This window comes from Myripristis murdjan, chromosome 17 (assembly GCF_902150065.1).
Source record: "Myripristis murdjan chromosome 17, fMyrMur1.1, whole genome shotgun sequence".
In the NCBI taxonomy this organism is placed as follows: Eukaryota; Metazoa; Chordata; class Actinopteri; order Holocentriformes; family Holocentridae; genus Myripristis; species Myripristis murdjan.
Window position 1 is genome coordinate 29,713,294 of NC_043996.1, and position 19,401 is coordinate 29,732,694.

General features: G+C 43.0%; 1 protein-coding gene and 2 pseudogenes across 1 annotated transcript in view; 1 reads left to right on the forward strand and 2 right to left on the reverse strand.

Moving 5' to 3' along the window:
• Positions 1–1,007: 1,007 nt before the first annotated feature.
• LOC115374567 (tripartite motif-containing protein 16-like) lies at positions 1,008–3,310 on the reverse strand (annotated as a pseudogene).
• Positions 3,311–3,850: 540 nt separating this feature from the next.
• LOC115375348 (uncharacterized) lies at positions 3,851–6,423 on the forward strand (annotated as a pseudogene).
• Positions 6,424–7,907: 1,484 nt separating this feature from the next.
• The window catches only part of retreg1 (reticulophagy regulator 1), a 32,200-nt gene continuing 20,706 nt past the window's right edge, over positions 7,908–19,401 (reverse strand). Inside the window, exons 4-9 of the mRNA XM_030074206.1 lie at positions 14,009–14,126; positions 13,585–13,669; positions 13,123–13,245; positions 12,680–12,750; positions 11,617–11,740; positions 7,908–10,579 (exon numbers count right to left, since the gene is read on the reverse strand). Of these exons, the coding sequence (XP_029930066.1) occupies positions 10,047–10,579; positions 11,617–11,740; positions 12,680–12,750; positions 13,123–13,245; positions 13,585–13,669; positions 14,009–14,126 (1,054 nt within the window). The 3' untranslated portion in view covers positions 7,908–10,046. The remainder of the gene's footprint in view (positions 10,580–11,616; positions 11,741–12,679; positions 12,751–13,122; positions 13,246–13,584; positions 13,670–14,008; positions 14,127–19,401) is intronic.

The window sequence follows — 19,401 nt, forward strand, 5'->3', positions numbered from 1 at the left end:
TTGTAATAATAAATGGTTTAATTTCTCACACCACTTTCTTAACAAAGGTAGTTTAGTTCAGTGTTGTTTATTGATTTTACACCAATAAAAAATGACAAAACATCCACGGAAAAAGTAGCATTTGGAACAGTTGCTTCGAAAACATTCAATGAAATTCATATCGAACTTAAATATTCACCTTAGATATAATATCAAGAGAATTTACTAAATGGGAATTAAAATCTTAATATTACAAAGTGGCAGAAAAATAAAATAAAAATATGAACTACTTTATTCATAATAAAAGGAAATCCTCTGAACATGAGCATTATTTTAATTGATTATAATAATAATAATTTCATTTGTCATACAAGCAGTTTAATTCAGTGTCATTTACTGACATTATACCTTTCAAAAAAAAAACAAAAAAAAAACACAATACATCCATATAGCAGTATTTAAAACAACTGTGTACAAAGACAACTCAAACTCAATGATATTTAGATTGAAATCATAACGAAACATTTTCTTTCTTCCTCTTGGATATAATATCAACAATATTGACTAAATTGGAATTGAAACATTAAAATGTACAAAGTTCCAGCACAACAAAACACAAAATATGAACTACTCAGCTATAATAAAGGGGAAACCTCTGGTGCTGAGTCCATTAAGGAACAGAAAAGCAGAAAATATGACAGGAACAACACAATTATGCAACAGATATTAGACGTGTGTAGACAACAGTTGATGTTTTCATATGAATAAATGTCCTCTGAACTCTCAGCGTCTGGCTGCTCTTTGCTGGGAAAAATCCTCTCCTGCATTTTCTGTTCCCTGTTTGTCAGGAAGAAACAGAAGATGATGTGGGTGGTTAGGATGAGCAGCGATAGCCGCCATGATGGAACAGACAAAGAGGGCCAGCAAGGAACATGCAGGGAGGAAGAGGTTACAGTCCCGCCCACACTGTTTGATTGACAGGTGGAAGAAAAATATTTTTTTAAAAACAGAATCTTCATTTTTTTAAATAACTCCTGTCTACTTGAGCTGACAAAACTCAGCAGTTGCGAAGATTGAAAATAAACCATAAAATTCAAATCCAGTATGGAGAGGCTGAGTGAATGTGGTCTGGACTCTGTGGAGGAGAGTCATGGTTTCAGAGACGTTGTAGAAGGACAGAATACCTGCTGTGTGATCCAGGTACACTCCTACTCTGGAGGACACAGGGACTGATGTGGGAGTTTTGATGCTGTTGTGTCTGAACTGATTGTAACAATCCAATGTCCAAGACTTATCATTGGATCCAAATTGGCTCTCATCACTTGTTCTTCTAATATCCTTGTATGCGACTGCTATTGAAACACCTGACCCCCTCCACTCCACCTCCCAGTAACAACGTCCTGTCAGACCCTCTCTACTCAGGACCTGAGACCATTCAGTGAATCTTTCTTGGTGAGGAGGATATAACTGATCTTTTAGCGTTCGTGTCACTTTTCTGTTCCCCTCAGATAATAACAGATAGTTATGTGCTGTGTTTGGATCCAGTTTGATTTGACATGAATATTGTAATAATTTAGCTCTGGTCTCGGGCTCTGGTTGTGACAGTAGAACATCCACTCCAGTCACTGTCAGTGAGATCTTGGACCATTCCTCACTAAGAAGGTCCTGTAGTTTCTCTCTCAGCTCTGACACAGCTGCAGTCACATCCTCAAAGTAGCTCAGAGGACGGATATTGTTGCTGGGTGAGTGTGTAGATTCACTGAGACGTGACAGCGAGGGGTAGTTGTGTAGAAAATGGATGTGATCCTCTGTGTGTGAGAGCTGCTCCAGCTCAGCGTCTTTCCTCCTCAGCTCAGCAATCTCCTGCTTCAACTTCTCCTGAAGTTCTTCAGCCCGACTCGCTTCCTCTTTCTGCTGGGATCTGATCTGCTGCTTCACATCAGACCTTCTTTTGTCAATCAAACGGATCAGCTCAGTGAAGATCTTCTCACTGTCCTCCACTGCTTTATCAGCAGAACGATTGATGGCCTCCACCTCCTGCTGAAGCACCTTCACGTCTTTCTCTGTGTCCTGGATTCTCTGCTGGATTTTTTGCCGACTCAGCCCGAGCTCTTTCTGCCTCTTGGTCCTTTCTGCTGCAGCTAAGACTGTGTCGTGTCCTTTATGTTCATCCATGGAGCAGAGATAACAGATACACTGCTGATCAGTGCGGCAGAAAATCTTTATCACCTCATCGTGACGAGAGCAGATGTTCTCCTGAAGCTGCACAGTGGCTTCCACCAGCTTGTGTTTCTTTAATGGAGCTGCATCGTAGTGAGGCTGGAGGTGGTGCTCACAGTAAGAGGCCAGACACCAGACAGGACTTGAGGGCTTTCAGCTTTCTCCCAGTGCAGACATCACAGGCCACATCTCCAGGTCCAGCATAGCAGAGATCAGGAGGAGCAGCTTGGAGTCCCGTCTTCTTCATTTCCTCCATTATTTCTGCTAACATGGTGTTTTTCCCCAGGACAGGTCTTGGTGTGAAGGTTTGTCTGCACTGGGGGCAGCTGATGATTTCCCTCTGCTCCGCTGCATCCCAGCAGCTTTTAATACAGCTCATGCAGTAGCTGTGTCCACAGGGAATAGTCACCGGATCCTTCAGTAGATCCAGACAGATCGAACAGCAGAATTTTGCTGAGTCCGGCTGAATTCCTCTCTGCGCCATTTCCCTTGTCAGTGACAGTGAATGTCTGACAGTTTCACTTTATCTGAAACCATAAAAGTTGAGCTGTGATCCAACACAAACGTGTGCTCCTCCTCTTCATGTTCCTGTGCTGATCTGCAGTGCACGGGCTCGTCAGCTTTGGCACTTCACAGCGTGTTGTTTACACCCATCTTTAAAGTGTCAGATCAGTGAAAGGGGAGGGAGCCAGGAAATGTCTGGCAGAATGATACTGGCTGTGTTTGAGAGCAGGAAGAAGAGAGAGGGGTTTTCAGGCTCTCAAGTTTTTTTAGCTCCTGTTTTCAAGATGTGAAGAATAAGACAATTCAATATGGAAGAGTTAAAGTTGAGAGCAATAATTTTACTTGTAAAATCTATTTTGCTCACAATACACAGTTGAAACTAACAGCAAAGTGAAGCAATCTCAGTGTTTGGCTCTTTCTCGCTCTTTCTCTGTATGTGTCTGTGTGAAGCAAACAGAGCAACAGCAGGACAGAAGCAAAATCTGTCTCCATATTGTGTTCAGTGACAGAAACCTTCCAAGTTATATTAAATTGAAGGTTTCATAAATTTAATCAATTTCAATTACATAAAACTGAAAAATCTCCTGATCAAACATGTATTTTAATCAGTTGTAGTCAGGGGCTAAAATCCCATTTCATTATTGGGGGGGACAATAAACAGCAAAATTTCAGAGGGTAGTTAATTCCTGAAGGGGACATGAAAAAATTGCTGTCTGGCACTATTGTACCACCCTTCTCTCTTACGCTCCTTTGAAACTTGCTGTTCAGTGTTGAGCCCTCAGCATGTTTTAAATAATGGTATTAAAAGCAATAATCCTCTAACCAAATTTCTTTGCTCACTGTTCTATTTCCACTACAGTCCATCCAAGTAACTTTACAAGCACTAGAAAAATAAGACTAGAGCAAATACCTTGAATAATCCAACTACATCAAACTATTCTTCAAAAAACATATTGATTGTAGTGTCAACACAAAACAAAGCAAGATATGGCATCAAATAGTGATATACAGTATATGTATATATAGTATATGTTTGAGCTGTACACTGTCCCTTTTAGATAAAATAAGAAAATGAAATGAAACTATGCCACAAAATAACGCAACTTAAAATGCACAGCCCTTATACATCTAAATTATTAACTGTAACTGTGGTCCTATCAAACTCAAACTCAAAGTACAAATAGCCTTCTTATGTAAAAAATTTTTGCTGTATTTTCTTCTCCTGTGGTCTGTCCTGTGGTCTGTCTCTGGTCTCCCCACCCGAGACCAAGAGCTAGGGCAGTGCAAGGCTGTAATAACACCACCAGAGCTTACTGAGGCCTTCGATCTGAGAGAGCCACTCCTGAAAGAAGTTCAGGAGGTGGTGCGGAAAGCGAGGTCCAGGTCAGCACCAGGACCAAGCGGAACATCCTACAAGGTCTACAAGCACTGTCCCAAGCTGCTACACCGGCTTTGGAAGATCTTGAAATTAATCTGGAGAAGGGGAAAACAGAAGGAGAAGGAGTGTGGATCCCTAAGGAGGAGGACTCCAAGACCATCAGCCAGTTACGTATCATCTCGCTGCTCAGTGTTGAAGGGAAGATTTTCTTCAGCCTCGTAGCTAAACAACTGGCGGAGTTCCTCCTCCAGAATGGATACATTGACACTCAAGTGCAGAAAGGTGGTGTCCCCGGGATACCAGGGTGTGTAGAGCACATGGGCGTGGTCACTCAGCTCTTTAGAGAAGCAAGGGAGAACAAGGGTGATCTGGTGGTGCTGTGGCTAGACCTGGCCAACGCCTACGACTCAATGTCCCATAAACTGGTCCTCAAAGCACTGGAGAGGCACCATGTTCCAGCCACAGTAAGAGACCTCATCCTCGATTATTACAGCGATTTCAGCCTGAGAGTCTCGGCAGGATCAACAACATCTGAGTGGCACAGATTGGAGGTGGGAATCATCACAGGCTGCACCATCACAGTGATCCTGTTCGCTCTGGCGATGAACATGTTGGTGAAATCTGCCGAACCAGAATGCAGAGGTCCCAAGTCCAAGTCTGGGATCCGCCAACCGCCAATTTGCGCCTTCATGGACAATCTGACAGTGACCACTGAGTCGGTGTCTGGAGGCAGATGGGTCTTGAAGGGGCTGGAGAGGCTGATGGGATGGGTCAGGATGTCGTTCAAGCCAACGAAGGCAAGATCCTTGGTCTTGAAGAAGGACAGAGTGGCAGACAAGTTCCGCTTTTCCATCGCAGGAACACCAATCCCTACCATCTCTGAGAAGCTAATAAAAAGCTTGGGGAAGTTTTCTGACAGCAGCCTCAGGGACACAGCCTCCATCGAGAACACCTGTGAGGAGCTGGAGGGTTGGCTGAAGGATGTTGAAAAGTCTGGCCTTCCAGGAAAATTCAAGGTGTGGGTGTACCAACACGGGATTCTGCCAAAGATACTATGGCCACTGCTCCTTTATGAGTTTCTGATCACCACCATCTCAGATCTGGAGAGGAGAGTCAGCCGCTACCTGAGGAGATGGTTAGGACTGCTGAGTAGCTTGAGCAATATCACCCTTTATGGAAACACCTGCAAACTGACACTCCCCTTGAAATCCATTGACGAGGAGTTTTATGTTTTGCGAGCAAGGGAGGTGCTGCAACTCTGTGAATCAATAGACCCTAAAGTCTCCGGGGCAGAGGTGGCAGTCAAGACTGGCAGAAAGTGGAGAGCAGAGGCTGCAGTGGAGCAGGCAGAGGCACGACTACGCCATGGAGTCCTGGTGGGTACAGTGGCCAGAGGAAGGGCTAGACTAGGAACCAGTGCACCCCACACCCCCCCGTTTCGACAAGGCTCGGGGGAAGGAGCGGCACCTAGTCCAGAATGAGGTGAGAGCAGCCGTTGAGGAGGAGCGGTCTAGCAGCGCTGTGGGGATGAGACAGCAAGGCGCCTGGACTAGATGGGAGCAAGTTGTGGAGAGGAAGGTCACGTGGACTGACCTCTGGCAGGCAGAGCCACACCACATCAAGTTCTTGGTCCAGGCCGTCTACGATGTCCTCCCCAATCCATCCAACCTGCACTGCTGGGGCTTGGCCGATACACCAGCATGCCCCCTGTGCCAGAGGAAGGGAACTGTTGAGGACATATTGAGTTGCTGCCTAAAAGCTCTGGCGGAAGGCCGATACCAATGGCAACACGACCAGGTGCTCAAGACCATCGCAGAGAGCATCTGTAGTGCCATCACCAGCTGTCAGAAGTCAAGTCAAGCAGAGCCGGGGCTTCACCAGGGCTTCTCAACACTGCACAGGACTGGCAGCTGTCAGTGGATCTAGGTAGCCAACTCAAGTTCCCTCAGCATGTTGCTAAGACCACCCTCAGACCTGACATCGTCCTGGTGTCAGAGGCAACGAAGAACATCGTCATGCTTGAGCTCACTGTGCCATTGGAAGAGTGCATGGAGGAGGCCTTTGAGCGGAAGAAGGAGAAATATGACAGCCTAGTCAGTGACTGCCACAGACAAGGCTGGAAGGCAAGGTGCTTGCCTGTGGAGGTCGGGTGCAGAGGCTTTGCAGGACAGTCTCTCTGCAGAGCATACATAGCACTCAACATCACAGGTGAGAGGAGGGGGGCCATCTACAGCAGCACAGAGGCAGCAGAGAAAGCCTTTAGGTGGCTCTGGATGAAGAGAGCAGATCTGTGGGCGAGTGCTGATCAACCTCAGCTGGGTCGCCTGAGTGAGGGTGCCTGATGTTCGGAAGACCCGAAACACCCAATGATCTCAGGATACATCACTGATGTGCCCTAGCTTTGCATCGGAAGATGTTTCACTACCACAATTGCAAGACGAGCTGTTTCCTTGCACAACATACTACCATTTAAGTCCCATGTCGAGCTGTGTAGTAGTACTAATGGTGATCATAGCAATAATGACAGTAACTATAATAATAACAATAATATCAGTAATAGTAGCAGCAATGGCAACCATGATAATAATAATAATAGTACTAACAGGTCTGATGGTAGGAGGACTGAGTAATACTAATGATAGGATTAATAATGACAGGACTAACAATAACTAAAATAGTAATTGTAGGAAGGGGTGTTGAGCAGGATCATGGGGTTGGGGGTGTGGGGCCAGCAGGTGGTTTGCAATCACAGATGCAGACGCTCCGGCAATGGAGGCAGAAATACCTGCTGAAAAGAGGAAAACAGAAGAAGAGAGAGGAGGGGGCTCAAAACTGTGGGAGAGAGAAGCCACCGAGTCAGTAACATGCAGTAATGCAATATGGATATATAAGAAAGCAGGCATGAGAGAGCTCAGTGCATCATGGGACGGCCCACGGCAGTCTAGGCCTCTAGCAGCATCACTATGGGACAGTCCTAGTTAGGGTTAGGGTTACTCTGAAACGAAGAGAGGGTGTCTGCTTCTCAGACCAAAGTTGGAAGGTGGTTCCACAGGAGAGGAGCCTGACAGCTGAAGGCTCTGCTTCCCATTGGACTTTTTGGAGACTCCAGGAACCACAAGTGAGCTGCATGTTGGGAGTGCAGTGCTCTAGTCAGGTGGTCAGGCACTATGAGCTCATTATGATAAGATGGTGCCTGATCATTAAGAGCTTTCTACGTGAGGAGGAGGATTTTAAATTCTGGTCTGTCAGTGCAGAGAAGCTAATATGGGAGTAATATGATCTGTTTTCTTAGTTCTGGTAAATTCACATGCAGCAGCACTCTGCTCTGAATCAGTCTTTACAAACTTGTTGGGGCAGCCTGGGAGTAAGGAGTTGCAGTAATCCAGCCTTTAAGTAACAACAAATGCAAGGACTAGTTTCTCTAAATCTTTTTGAGAAAGGAAGTGCCTCATTTTTGCAATATTGTGTCAGTGAAAAAAGGCCATGTTTGCAGTTTGTTTAATGTGGAAGTTAAAGGACATATCCTGGTCAAAGATACTCCCAGATTTCTTGCAGTGCTGCTGAAAGCCAGTGCAATGCCATTTAGGTTAACTTTATCATTATAAAATGTGTTTCTGTGGTGTTCAGGGCCCAGTGCAATAATTTCAGGTTTGTCTGAATTTCATTGTAGAAAATTTCAGGACATCCAGTGCTGTATATCTGAATCTGAATCTCTTCATATCCACAACACATGCTTCAAGTATTACTATTGCATGGTGTGATTGTGCATCATGACTTGGTTCTGATCACCGATGATCAGCAAGTATTGAGGATAAATCATAAGGGCTGCATGTTAGAATATTTTATTGACATTCTTGAGTTCAGTTACATACAACTACATTTTGCTTATGCATTTTGGTTCCAACTCACAAACAACTTTTTGAAACAGGTTCAAACAGGATTTATCACTTTAAGGCAAACACATGGAGGCCGCCATGACATGACCAGATGAATAACCAGTTCTATCCGTTGAATAAATATTGAAAATAACCTTAGGAAGGCCTGGATCTGCCTTATATTATTATTGAGGAAGATGGAACAATGTCCTTGTCTCATACAGTCATTACATGTGAGCTAGAAATGAAATGCAGGCACTAAGGTCCTCTTAGGCATTGATAAACAAATCCTATCCTCCTCCTTAAATGTATGCTAATACAATGCATTACACTATGAATTAGAGAGGTTACGTTGTACAGTTCAGTGTGTCTTGATCATCAAAACAATGCCTTTTAATGCACGAGGCACAGTAATTACAATTTAGCCATTTGTTTCACCACTGGGTGAGCCCACAGCTGATGCCTGAAACCCCAGACTGTCCTAGGTGCTTTGTTCAATAATAACTAATGTGCAAATTCAAATACGCCACATGGGGACATTTTGCTTTCAGTGCAAAAATGCTCAGTTTGACTTATTTGGAAGCTAAATTCAGTTTATCCTGTCATTAAATCATTAAATCAGGATCGTAGCAAAACATTTCATAGCTTTCTGTGATCAGATCATGGTATCCTTCAGTAACCCTGAATGATTATTGTATTCAACGACAAAGCTTGAAAGTGTTTTTGACTTTGACATGAGTTGCCGTCGATGGCTGAAATCTTCTCAGCAGTAAAAATGTGTTTCTTAGTGTGGCTCTTGTCTTGCAAAGCACTGGAAGTCAAATGTAAGCCAATGTGTTCATGTCTCAAAATGAGATTTCCATGCATAATATTGTGAGACCTGCTGCATGTCATAATAAAACATCAAGTCCCTCAACTACATAATGGTTTTGTGGAAAACAAAAAAATACAAAATTAAAAAAAGGAAATAATACAAAATGTTTCTAACTTTGTCATCCTTACACCTCTTGTTTTACCATGTAGAATGATTTGATTGCGAGCAAAGGTGATTGTCATTTGGTTTGATGTCTAGTCAAATAAAGCTGTGTAATTCTGGGTGAATTCTGTTTAATTTAAATCACCACAAAGTGAGGAGTCGGAGCGTTTCAGGCTGTTTACTTTGCCTCCACAGTGCTCGGAGAGGTTTGACAGGTTGAAAATAAAGCCAATCAGTTACAACACGTCGGGTATCTGGTAGCAGGGTCAATGCATCAGCTATTGCGCCCTGCTGGGCTACAATGTAGGTGACCTGGATTGCAGCCAACATCATCTTGGCAGCAAAACAGGAAGACTCTCCACTCGCGCTACGCAATATATCACCTCAGGAAGATGGTTGAAAACGGCATTTGTTGTGGATACACTTGTCTTTCCAATGCAGCCTTAAATTGTGGGTCAGACTTTTCGCATCACATCTGTTTTCAAAAATTTTATATTTGAAACGTGATTCAGATCTCATCTTAAATCAAAGGTCAGACTAAAATCTGAGCTTTTAGGAAGATGTAGCAGGGCTTGGGAAGAGGGTTAAAGAGTTTAAAATGGTTAAAAATGTTAAAGTCACATCAATACTGTTTGGATTTGGCTGATTCTGCTTTTACTTGAAGTTTTATGCTATTCGGGGAAGCTTTTAAAGCCTTTAAAAATGAAATGATGTGAAATGAGAAACAAATGGGATTTAACTGCTCAGTGTTAGACCGAACCTCTTAATAGTGTTTGAGATTATCAGGTGGGGAAAAAAACTGCATTGGAAAGACAAACCGAATTCAGCCACGGCATTTGTTGCTCTACTAAAATAGGCTTTGATTCTCAACCAATTTTCAACCTCTCTGGTTAGGATGATTCAGATGTTACACCAACATTGCTTCCACATTTCACAGACTGATCAGTTTTGACATGGATGTCGTTAGCTCTACAGGAAAAAGAAGAATGGAAACACTGTCTTCCCACAACCCCAAACAGTCCTCTGTGAACATAACTTCTCCGGACCATCTACCCTCCACATGTCCTCTGTAACTTGCTGCATCTCCCAACTTGCCCACCGTTCGTTTCCTCAATCAGTGGCGTCCAAGGAGTTTGGAGAAGAATCCAGCAGAAGAAGGTGGCTTGCTGGTCTTGGCCTGAGCCTCCTCTTTGGCCTGGGCTTTCTCCTCTCCCAGTCCCAGTTCCCCTTCCAGTTGCTCCAGCTCTGACTGGTCCAGCAGTTCAAAGTCCTCCACCTCGCTGTCCGACTCCTCGGCCAGCTCCAGCGGCAGCAACCTGGAGGACTGTGGGAGTGTCAACCGTCCGGGGTCTTCATCTGCCGCCGTGAAACCGACAGCGGCTTCTATTCTCTCCTGGATGGCGGCTGTGACAGCAGCAGCAATGACATCACCTGCCATCTGGTTGACCAATTCAAGGGCCTTGTCGATGGGCTGGTCTTTGTGTGGTTGAGCTGTATGCTTGGATTTGATTAGCTGCTGGGGCTGAGGGGGAGGTGTGGGGAGGCCAATACTGAGGTCTTCGTCGTCATCGCCATTGGTTGCCGTGCCATTGTCAAGTGAGGGGAATTCTGGGAGTCCGCCAGTAAATGCTTCTTCTCTGTCGAGGTCTACAGGGTGGAAGAGAGCAAAAAGATCAGTGCAAGTTAATATTCTAGCCTAGGTTTTTGAAATCCAAGATTGCAGATCTCCCTTCGGACACAGCTTAGAAAAAGGTGCCCCCGCCAACTCCTGCATATCTATGGGGCCATGTAGCTCCAACAATTGAGCTAAGGTAGCTTAATAATGCTGCTTTTTGTAACTGCACACAGATACATAAAAAGCTCTCACTTTAGGTTCATAAAATTACCCAGAACTATCTGTGATCTACCTCTTTAACCGAATGACAGATGTTAGGCTATTGTCCAGCACAGTTTCTTTTATTGTCGATTGAAAATCGTTTTAATGGATATTCCTAATGAAATCCTTGTTTTACCCTTTGTCTCTGAGCTTCTCCTGAGGCTGTTTTGCCACCTTCCACTTTGAAAACCTCTATTCTAACCCAAATTTGATGTAGGACTGATTGAGTGAATCTGTCTCTGTAAGCATTTAATAGACGGCAGTGTGAGGTGTGAGGCCAAGTTCAATATCAACCTCACAGGTCTGCAAAACTTTCACATTCCATTATGGACAGTTATAAAAGATCATATCAAAACAGCTTTTGAGACTAAATATTAGATAGCTATTTAAGTGGCAATTTCAAAAACACGATGCAGCTAGCAGGTATAGCTAAGAATTAAACGGGTATTTAACTGTGGCAAGCAGTCACACCAACATCGACTCAACACCAAAACTAGTTATTCAGTTTCAATGTATCTTGGGTGCAAAATCAGCTCTTCTAACTGGATTATTTCATCTGAAAAAGCTGGCAAGTTAAGGTGGATTATGTACCATGTGATATATATTATTACTGGTCATCTAACAAAAGAGTAAGGCACAGAGTGAAACATGAAGATACATTTCATTTGTCACCTTGTTTCCCCAAAATACCTGTGATATTTTGTAGGAATAAACGAATCCATAACCTTGAGAGTCCTGCTTTAAACCTACGTATTCGACTTGTGCGTGTGTGTGCATCTGTTGTATGGTGTGTAGTTGTCTGACCTACCTTCTGAGTTTTCAGTCTGTGGTGTGTGTCCTTCTGACAGGTTGAATGTACCGTTGTCTGTCCATGTCACATCAGACACCTCTGTGTCAGATACAGACATTTCCTTACACACTGTGGAGTCCAGCTGCCAGAGTGAAACAGATATAGACATTAGAAACATTGACTTAAACGGGTGGGGTCAAAGCCAGAGGTGTTTCAATAACATCATGACTATGGATCGGTGTGGGTCTGTTCATCTGTCCGTTCATACAGTGAATTAGCTTCCAGACGAATGCTTGGATTTCAATTGGTGGGAAGGTTAAGGGCCAAAGAAGAGGCGCCAAACTTTTCATGTCCTTGGCCAAAAGGGGGTGTAGGAGTGGGAGTGGCATACCACAAAACTTGGAGCATGTCTATCACAGGCCACAGAGGACCTGATTAACATTTCAGGCCGTCCAGTCAAAAGGGGTTGTGGAAGTGGGCATGACCTAACACAAAAAGTCACAACACTTCCCAACAGATTTCCAGAACACCACAAAATTTTGAAGCAAAGTTTGTCCTGGACCGTGGATCAACATGTGAACATTTCACACCGATTGGCCCATACCCATTTCCTTGCAGGCCCCGCCCACCTCCTCACACATGCCCACTTCAGGTTTATTTTTACAGTTTCTCCAAAAGGGGGCCTTGTATGGTGTCTCCTGAAGTAACTAGTCCCAGAGAGATGCTACTGTGCGAGATATGTACTACCTGAGCAGCACACTATGACAAGCACTATGACATGTAAATAAAGATAAATAAGGACTTTAAAGCCTAGAGACTACTGGCATGTGAACTTTGCAAAACGTGGGTGTAGCATGGCACTAGGAGGCCAGTCTGGCACTCGATTGGATTTTAATCAGTAGCTGTGTGTTTGGCTGGGTGGCTACAGGACAGCATTTAGAGAGCTCCCTTTCCGTACAGTTTGGCAAATAGCTTGAAGCAGATGTGGATCATGTGCGTTGAATTCCAAGTGATTTATCTGGACTCTTGACTGTCAGCAGAGGCATAATAAGATTGAGGTGAGATGAGATGATCAGCCAACCTTTGGAAACATGGAGGAGAGGTCAGCCTCGATGCTCTCCTTCTCAGCCTGAGCCTCGATGAGTCTCCTCTCTGAAATGAAGGAAACAGGGATGTTTTTGGTTTTGTTTTTCTGGTATAATTTTTAATTTAATACATGGGCGGTAGTAGCTGTAGGTTTAGCTAGATTTGAGTAAAACAGATCAATGTCTTGTGTGTGTGAATTTGGCTCAGCAGGCATTGTGTGTGTGTGTGTGTGTTTGTGTACATGCTTAGCCACATTCAGTGCATCTTTGTACCTGAAACAGCCTTGGAACTGGATAATTTCAGTCCAGTTACAATCTGGATGCCCAAGATACTTATTAGGCCTAATGCTAGGTTTAAAGGCAGGCTTTGCTTCTTTATGCGAATGACAGCGATGGAATCAATGAGTTTCCCACATATGACATATTTATGATAAGTTACCATGATTCTCTTTGATTTTCTTGAGGAAGTCCCCGACACCAAAGTCCAGTTTCTGCAGAACTGGCTCGAGCCACAACCCAAACTCATGGGATGAGATCAGTGGCCACAGGAAGATGCCCAATACTGCAGGTTAGAGCAGAAAAAAAGTGGGAAGGGATATGATTTGTGTCCAGAAAAGCCATTTGTGCAGACTAGGAATGTAGAGAAGGGTAAACCCATCAAAAACAAACCTTTTTATTTGTAGAATCGAGTGTACTCAATGATTTCAGGAGTGTTTAGCTATTTCAAATCAACGTTTGACTTTTTTTTTTTCATTAAAAGATTTTGTCTAGGCACAGGGTAACACGTTTGCAAATGCTATGCAACCATCATGCTGGAGTATGAGCTTCTCATATGTGGAGCCAATTTCAAATTTCAATCTATAAAACTTTGCCACACTTAATAGCATGCAAAATCACTTACCTAGAATATATGAGATAACAATCCCTGGAATGTAGCGTCCTAAGACAGCGAAGAAGGTGCACAAACTGCAAACCAGCAGGCAAAACTAGAATAGAAAGAAAGAAAGAAAGAATATACATGAAAAGATTTGATACTGATTTACAGAAATACAGAAAACAACTTTTTCAATCCATAAATCAATGAACTTCACAAGATCACCCTGGTTTTGCAGGTATTTTGACCAAGAGTTTTTCTGAAGATAAATTAAATCATATCCTGATTTTTATATTCCCACAAATAAAACCATAAACAAATTCATTATGTCATTTAAAAAAAATCTGAAAATGCACAACATTTAATGAACGAAACAGCGTAAAATCCCAGTCCATGATGAGATCTGTGTAATGTATGTGAAGAGTTAAGGAGTCGTCTGTCTCTGCCTCACCTTGCCGGGGTTTTGCTGTTTGAAAGACGACGTCTCCTGCAGGAAAAGTTTGAAGGAGTCGCTGAACTGAAGTCCTGTCCCAGACCGGCTGTCCTGGCCGGAGTCAATGATCTCCCAACTGCGTGAAAAAGAAGACAGACATAACAGTCATTTTAAAACTTGGTCCCACTTTTTTAGATACTGCATTGCTCTCTGAAGGTCAAGATGCAGCACTGCAGGACATTAAAGTTTTAAGGGTCTTGCTCAAGGACATTTGGGTTCACTTGGAATCTACCTTGTACAACACAGTCTCTTTAATGAATCATTGGACCCAAGCTTAACTATTATTCAAATAATTGACACAGTTGCCAAATGACTACAGTCAAAACACCAGAGATGCATGCCTTTATTAAAAGTGCAAGATGGACAGCTTTTCTATCACCACTAATAGGTATTACCACATAAATATTACAGAGAGAGAGAGATATAAACAATGGTCTCACATATCCATCTCATATACAGTGGGTCAGTTTGAGTGGTACTTTGTGCAAAAGTTCTTACTGGAACTAGTCCAAGCTGTTGACTCAACTTTGAATAGAAGGAGAAATCGTCCACAGAGGCTTTAGAATGTTGTTGAAATCTTGAAAGGATAGAATGCTATTAGTCCAAGATGAAAAGAAAAATCAGTCCACTGCAAAGCTCCAGAAAAAAAAAAACCCAGCAGATTCAGTGGTTAAATGATTCAGTGATTCATTGGGTGGGAGCTGAGAGAACCTGAAAGTTGAGGGAAATGTCAGTCCGGGTCAAATTTTAATTAACATGCAACTGAGCCTATGTCTAAATTGGCCAGATCACCATTGACAGGTGTCAAATGGAGCAGAAGTGCCACATGTGCAAGGGTGCAGCTAGGAATTCTGGGCTACCTGACAAGGTATGAAACTTGACCCCCACCCTGACGTGTCTAACTTTGTACATTCACCTCTTTGAAGAGCTCTGTTCAGGTTAGGAGATCCCCTGAGATCACCTCTCCTATCAACTCCACTAGCAGCCACCCTGCTTGCCTCAGATAAAACAGCTGTAAAAGGCACATGTCTGGCTGGCGTGTGGCTCGTGTGCAGCGATTATATGAGGGCGGGAGCCAATTCAGGATAAGGGCAAACTCATAAATTACACGAAATGGGGAGTGCAAGCTCAAAGTCTTGCATTTACAGGCAGCACAACTGCTAGTCTCAGTGATACGAAGGGGACTCCCACACCTCCGCATTTGCATGATGTCATAGGTCAAGAATAGCACTGTGGACGGGCAAAATACATGAGGAACTGGGGCTAAAAGAGAAGAAAAGACACAATCGTATCCAGCTCACCTGGTAATTTTTGCTGATTTAGATGATAAGGCATGATAAGTAGGAGTTTCACCAAGAAATTTCCTACAGGGACTAATAAAGAATGATAAAAAACAAAGAAGGTTGGTTATACCACCAAGTGCGTTTGGGATGGTTTCTGGAACTCGCAGGTTTCATGTGTCAGTTTGGTTCATTTTGAGCCACCAAAAAGTCCACCAACATGCAAGCGCTCATGGGTAGGAGGAGACAAATTCTGACATGTGATAGCCAGGGGTTCCTCATGCTTGAAATGTCTTACGTAACAAAATGACGGGCGTCCGGACCGATACTCATATTCACGCATTTCCTAATGGGTTTGAAGTCACAAAGACTGCAAGGACTCCCCATGCCACCAAAATATCTGACCTGGCACGACAAACAAGCAGCTTCTGAGTCCATGTGACTTTTTGGCCACTTGTAATACTGCAGCATTAATGCAAAAGAGCCACATACAATCCATTAAACTGCTCTGTTATGGTTCGGACCATGGAAAACAAGCTGTAGGCGTAACAGTGGCCTTAATTGGGTCTGTCCCATTAAATAACAATAGCTAAATTTAAGTCCAATGGCGCCCACATGTCTTGTGTCAGAGTAGCTGGTGTGAAATCACCATGGAGATGTGGTTACGACGACAGATAAGCAGGTTCCTGCCAGCTAAGAGAGCTGTGAGGTCCCTGTGCTAATTGGAAAGGGAGGTTTGACGTAGTGAAGAGAATTCGAAAGGGATGTGACCTGTAGGCCCGCATGTGAACACTCTCAAAAAAGTGACACCACCTCTTCCAAAATGGTTGATAGCTTGTCCTCGATGATGGTAATCATTAACAGGTTTGCAGACTGGTTTTGTCTATAATTTAGATAATGAATGATATGTTACAATAGAGCTGTTGATTGGTCTATTATTGCTTCATGGCCATAAAATGTCTTTTTTTTTTTTTTTTTTGGCAAACTCTGGACCTTCCATACAACGTCCAGTAGCATGCAGAGTAAGCCTCAGGTACTGCAGTGATCTGACCCAGCCACCCCTTTTTAACACCCACTGTGCTGACAGACAAGCTTAAGAAGCACAACATGGCTCTTAACAACTCTCCACCCATTTAATCTGCTGTTTGCAAAACGACAGGTGAACGGGTCAACCTTCATGAGCAGCCCGTAATGAAATCCCCGCCATGTGACACTAGGATGACTGACTCACAACTGTATCACCCTTTATAACTTCTCAGTCGGCCATTTATGACTTCAGAGCTCTTTCCGAGGAGCTGGAGCGAGACACCGTCCTCTAAACTGGAGGCCAAAAGTTTGATCACCTGTTGTCCCATCAGATTTCTGTTACATTTTTATGTCTTCCTTTGTTTTTTTTTTTTCATGTTTTACTGTTTCTGTATCTTACTTTGTTTTATCTCCATCTTTGATTTACCTTATCGACACTTGTTTTTTGCTGCCTCTGTTTGTTTTTTATGGCACAGTACTTCCACTTGTTTTAAATTGCCTGTTTTTAATTTGTTCTCATTCTCACTTTTTTTTAAAGCACTTTGAGCTACACCCCCATATGAAAGCTGCCATATAAATAAAGTATTATTATAATTATTATTACCATGAATATTATTATCAAACTGTCCGTGAGCAAGACAGTAAATCCCTTCCTGTTCATTTCTTTGGAGTCACACTGAATAAGACTGCAAGCTAACAGAGTGAACTGGAGTGAACCAGGTACGACAGAGGTTTTCAATATAGGGTCCCGGGACCCCCAGGGGTACATGATGGCTTCACTTTTTTCCGCCATGCTTTTGAAAGACCTGTAGTGAATTTCCACAAGTTTGAAAAGGTTAATTCACTAGACATATAATTTTAACATTATGTTTTTTATTTCAACACTTGGACTTTATCTGACAAGCATGACACCTCGACAAATTTCATAATTAACACAAACCAAAATATCTTTTCGACGGCAGGTTGAACATCGCAAAATACAAAAACAGCGTTGGCCATATTTCCAGTTGAACAATCTTTTAAAATACAAAAAATGTCAATGTCATCCCTCTTTCATATGATGGATCTGATCTGTTTGATTTTGTATTTGCTGTGTGATTGATTAGCACTGAGCACGTTGTCCATGGGAAGCCATTAACTAATTCATTCTTCTAATGCAACAGCTTTTAAATAAATAAATAAATAAATAAATCACAATCCGTTCACATATGCGTGACATTAATAATGTGATAATTATTATTATCTTTTTCATTATCTGAAGACTTTTAGTGGTTTAAATTCTGTTCAGAGGCTTTTAAAGCCAGGCAAGAAAATTATTATTATTATTTTTTTAGGATATTTATGGCGTGAAAATGGTCCAGTTTAAAGGCACCAGTACAAAACTGCAGCAGCCATCACCACAGAAATGAAAAAGATGGAAATAAAATGTGGTGTAGCATGGTGGTGCAATAATGACATTTCAACCAGGAACTCAGATAGAAGCTGAGGGAGAAAAAAAAAATGCCTCCAAATTAATAGTAATTAGTTTTCCGCTGTTTTGGCATACTTTGTCATACTTCTGAAAAAATACCTCACTCATATATTATTTGAATTGCAGCGGCTTGTGAGGTCAGCAAATTCAATTCATACCTCAGCTGTAATTATGACGCTAAAAGATGTATCTGACGTTTGTGGTATTTTATTTTATTTCATGTATTTTATTTCATGTTTCTGTATCGCTCGGCTAGCATCTTTGACAAGCCAGCCTGATTCCGGGCAGGGAAGATCGAAATAACACACAGTTCCCGTGACATTTGGTCTTATTCGTTTGGTCGTTTTTATTCAAAATTGTCACAGTTTTGCTGAGCTGTTTCTGTGGGGTTTTTAAATGTGACCAAGCGACCCTGCAACCAAACACTGGATCCAATTCTGGACGTTTTTCCAGGGTTTGGATCGTTCAGCTAGCAGCGTTACAGACTGCCAGGAGGTCAGTCACCCAAAGTGGAATCTTTCAAGACAGGCTGCTTTTTCCTACCTGAGGTAAAAAGTTCACAATTTATATGCTGAAATATCAACATATCTTAACAAAACTTTGCATTTATCTTCTCAAATTCGTGTAATTAAACATTTCTGAACCGCAATCGTTGAAAATGAAATGACAAAAACGTCCGGAAGTTGTGTGAGTGACCGTTTGGCAAGAAATGGATGCAACTGGCTCCCGTTCCACTAGTGATGACAGACAGTAGTTTTCAACTGAAAAGCTGTGTGCTGTTTATTCACACACACACACACACACACACACACACACACACACACACACACACACACAGAACAGTGAATGAATGAATTATAGAAGCTGAGCCGACGCTTTAAGCCACTGAGGTGCGACACTGAGGCACCGCGAGTTGAACATCTTCGTGTCCATTACACTCGAACATATTTACAATAATAAACAAACAAAGATTGGTTCCTACCAATGTGATATGGTAACAAATCAGCTTCCTGAGTCTCATGATCCAAATCAACACTGATGTCAATGACTCTATCAAACCCTATGTGGGAGCCGTGGTAACCAAACCGCCCAGCTGTCCGCTCAAGAGTGTAGATTTCAATGGAAAGGACCGTTATGTCAATTCAAATTGTGTGAGACGAACTTCAGCTTGCCAAAGTGAAAACTGGCTGGCAGCCCACTCAGCTTGTCAAACCCTTGTCCATCCATCAATTTCCCTCCTGAACCCGTTTACCCTTCCTCCCTGAGATCCCCCCCGCCATGCCCCAACCCACCTATCAATCATCAGCCAGGTTGCTTGGAACAAGAGCAAGGGGCCAGGGGAAGCTACAGTATGTAATATCCACCCCTCCCTCCCTGCGTCCCTCCGTCCTGGCCCAACACCCAGCCTTGTCTCACATAACCCTCGTGATGAAAGGTCAACTCGCTGCTCCCCTCTCGCCTTCCAGGCACATGCTTCCCTGGGAGACAGGTTTCCAGGGAAGCTAGACGGACCAAACATGTGACAGCGTTATCGCAAGGCAATCGGTGAAGACCGGAAAGGATAAGTGTCTCTC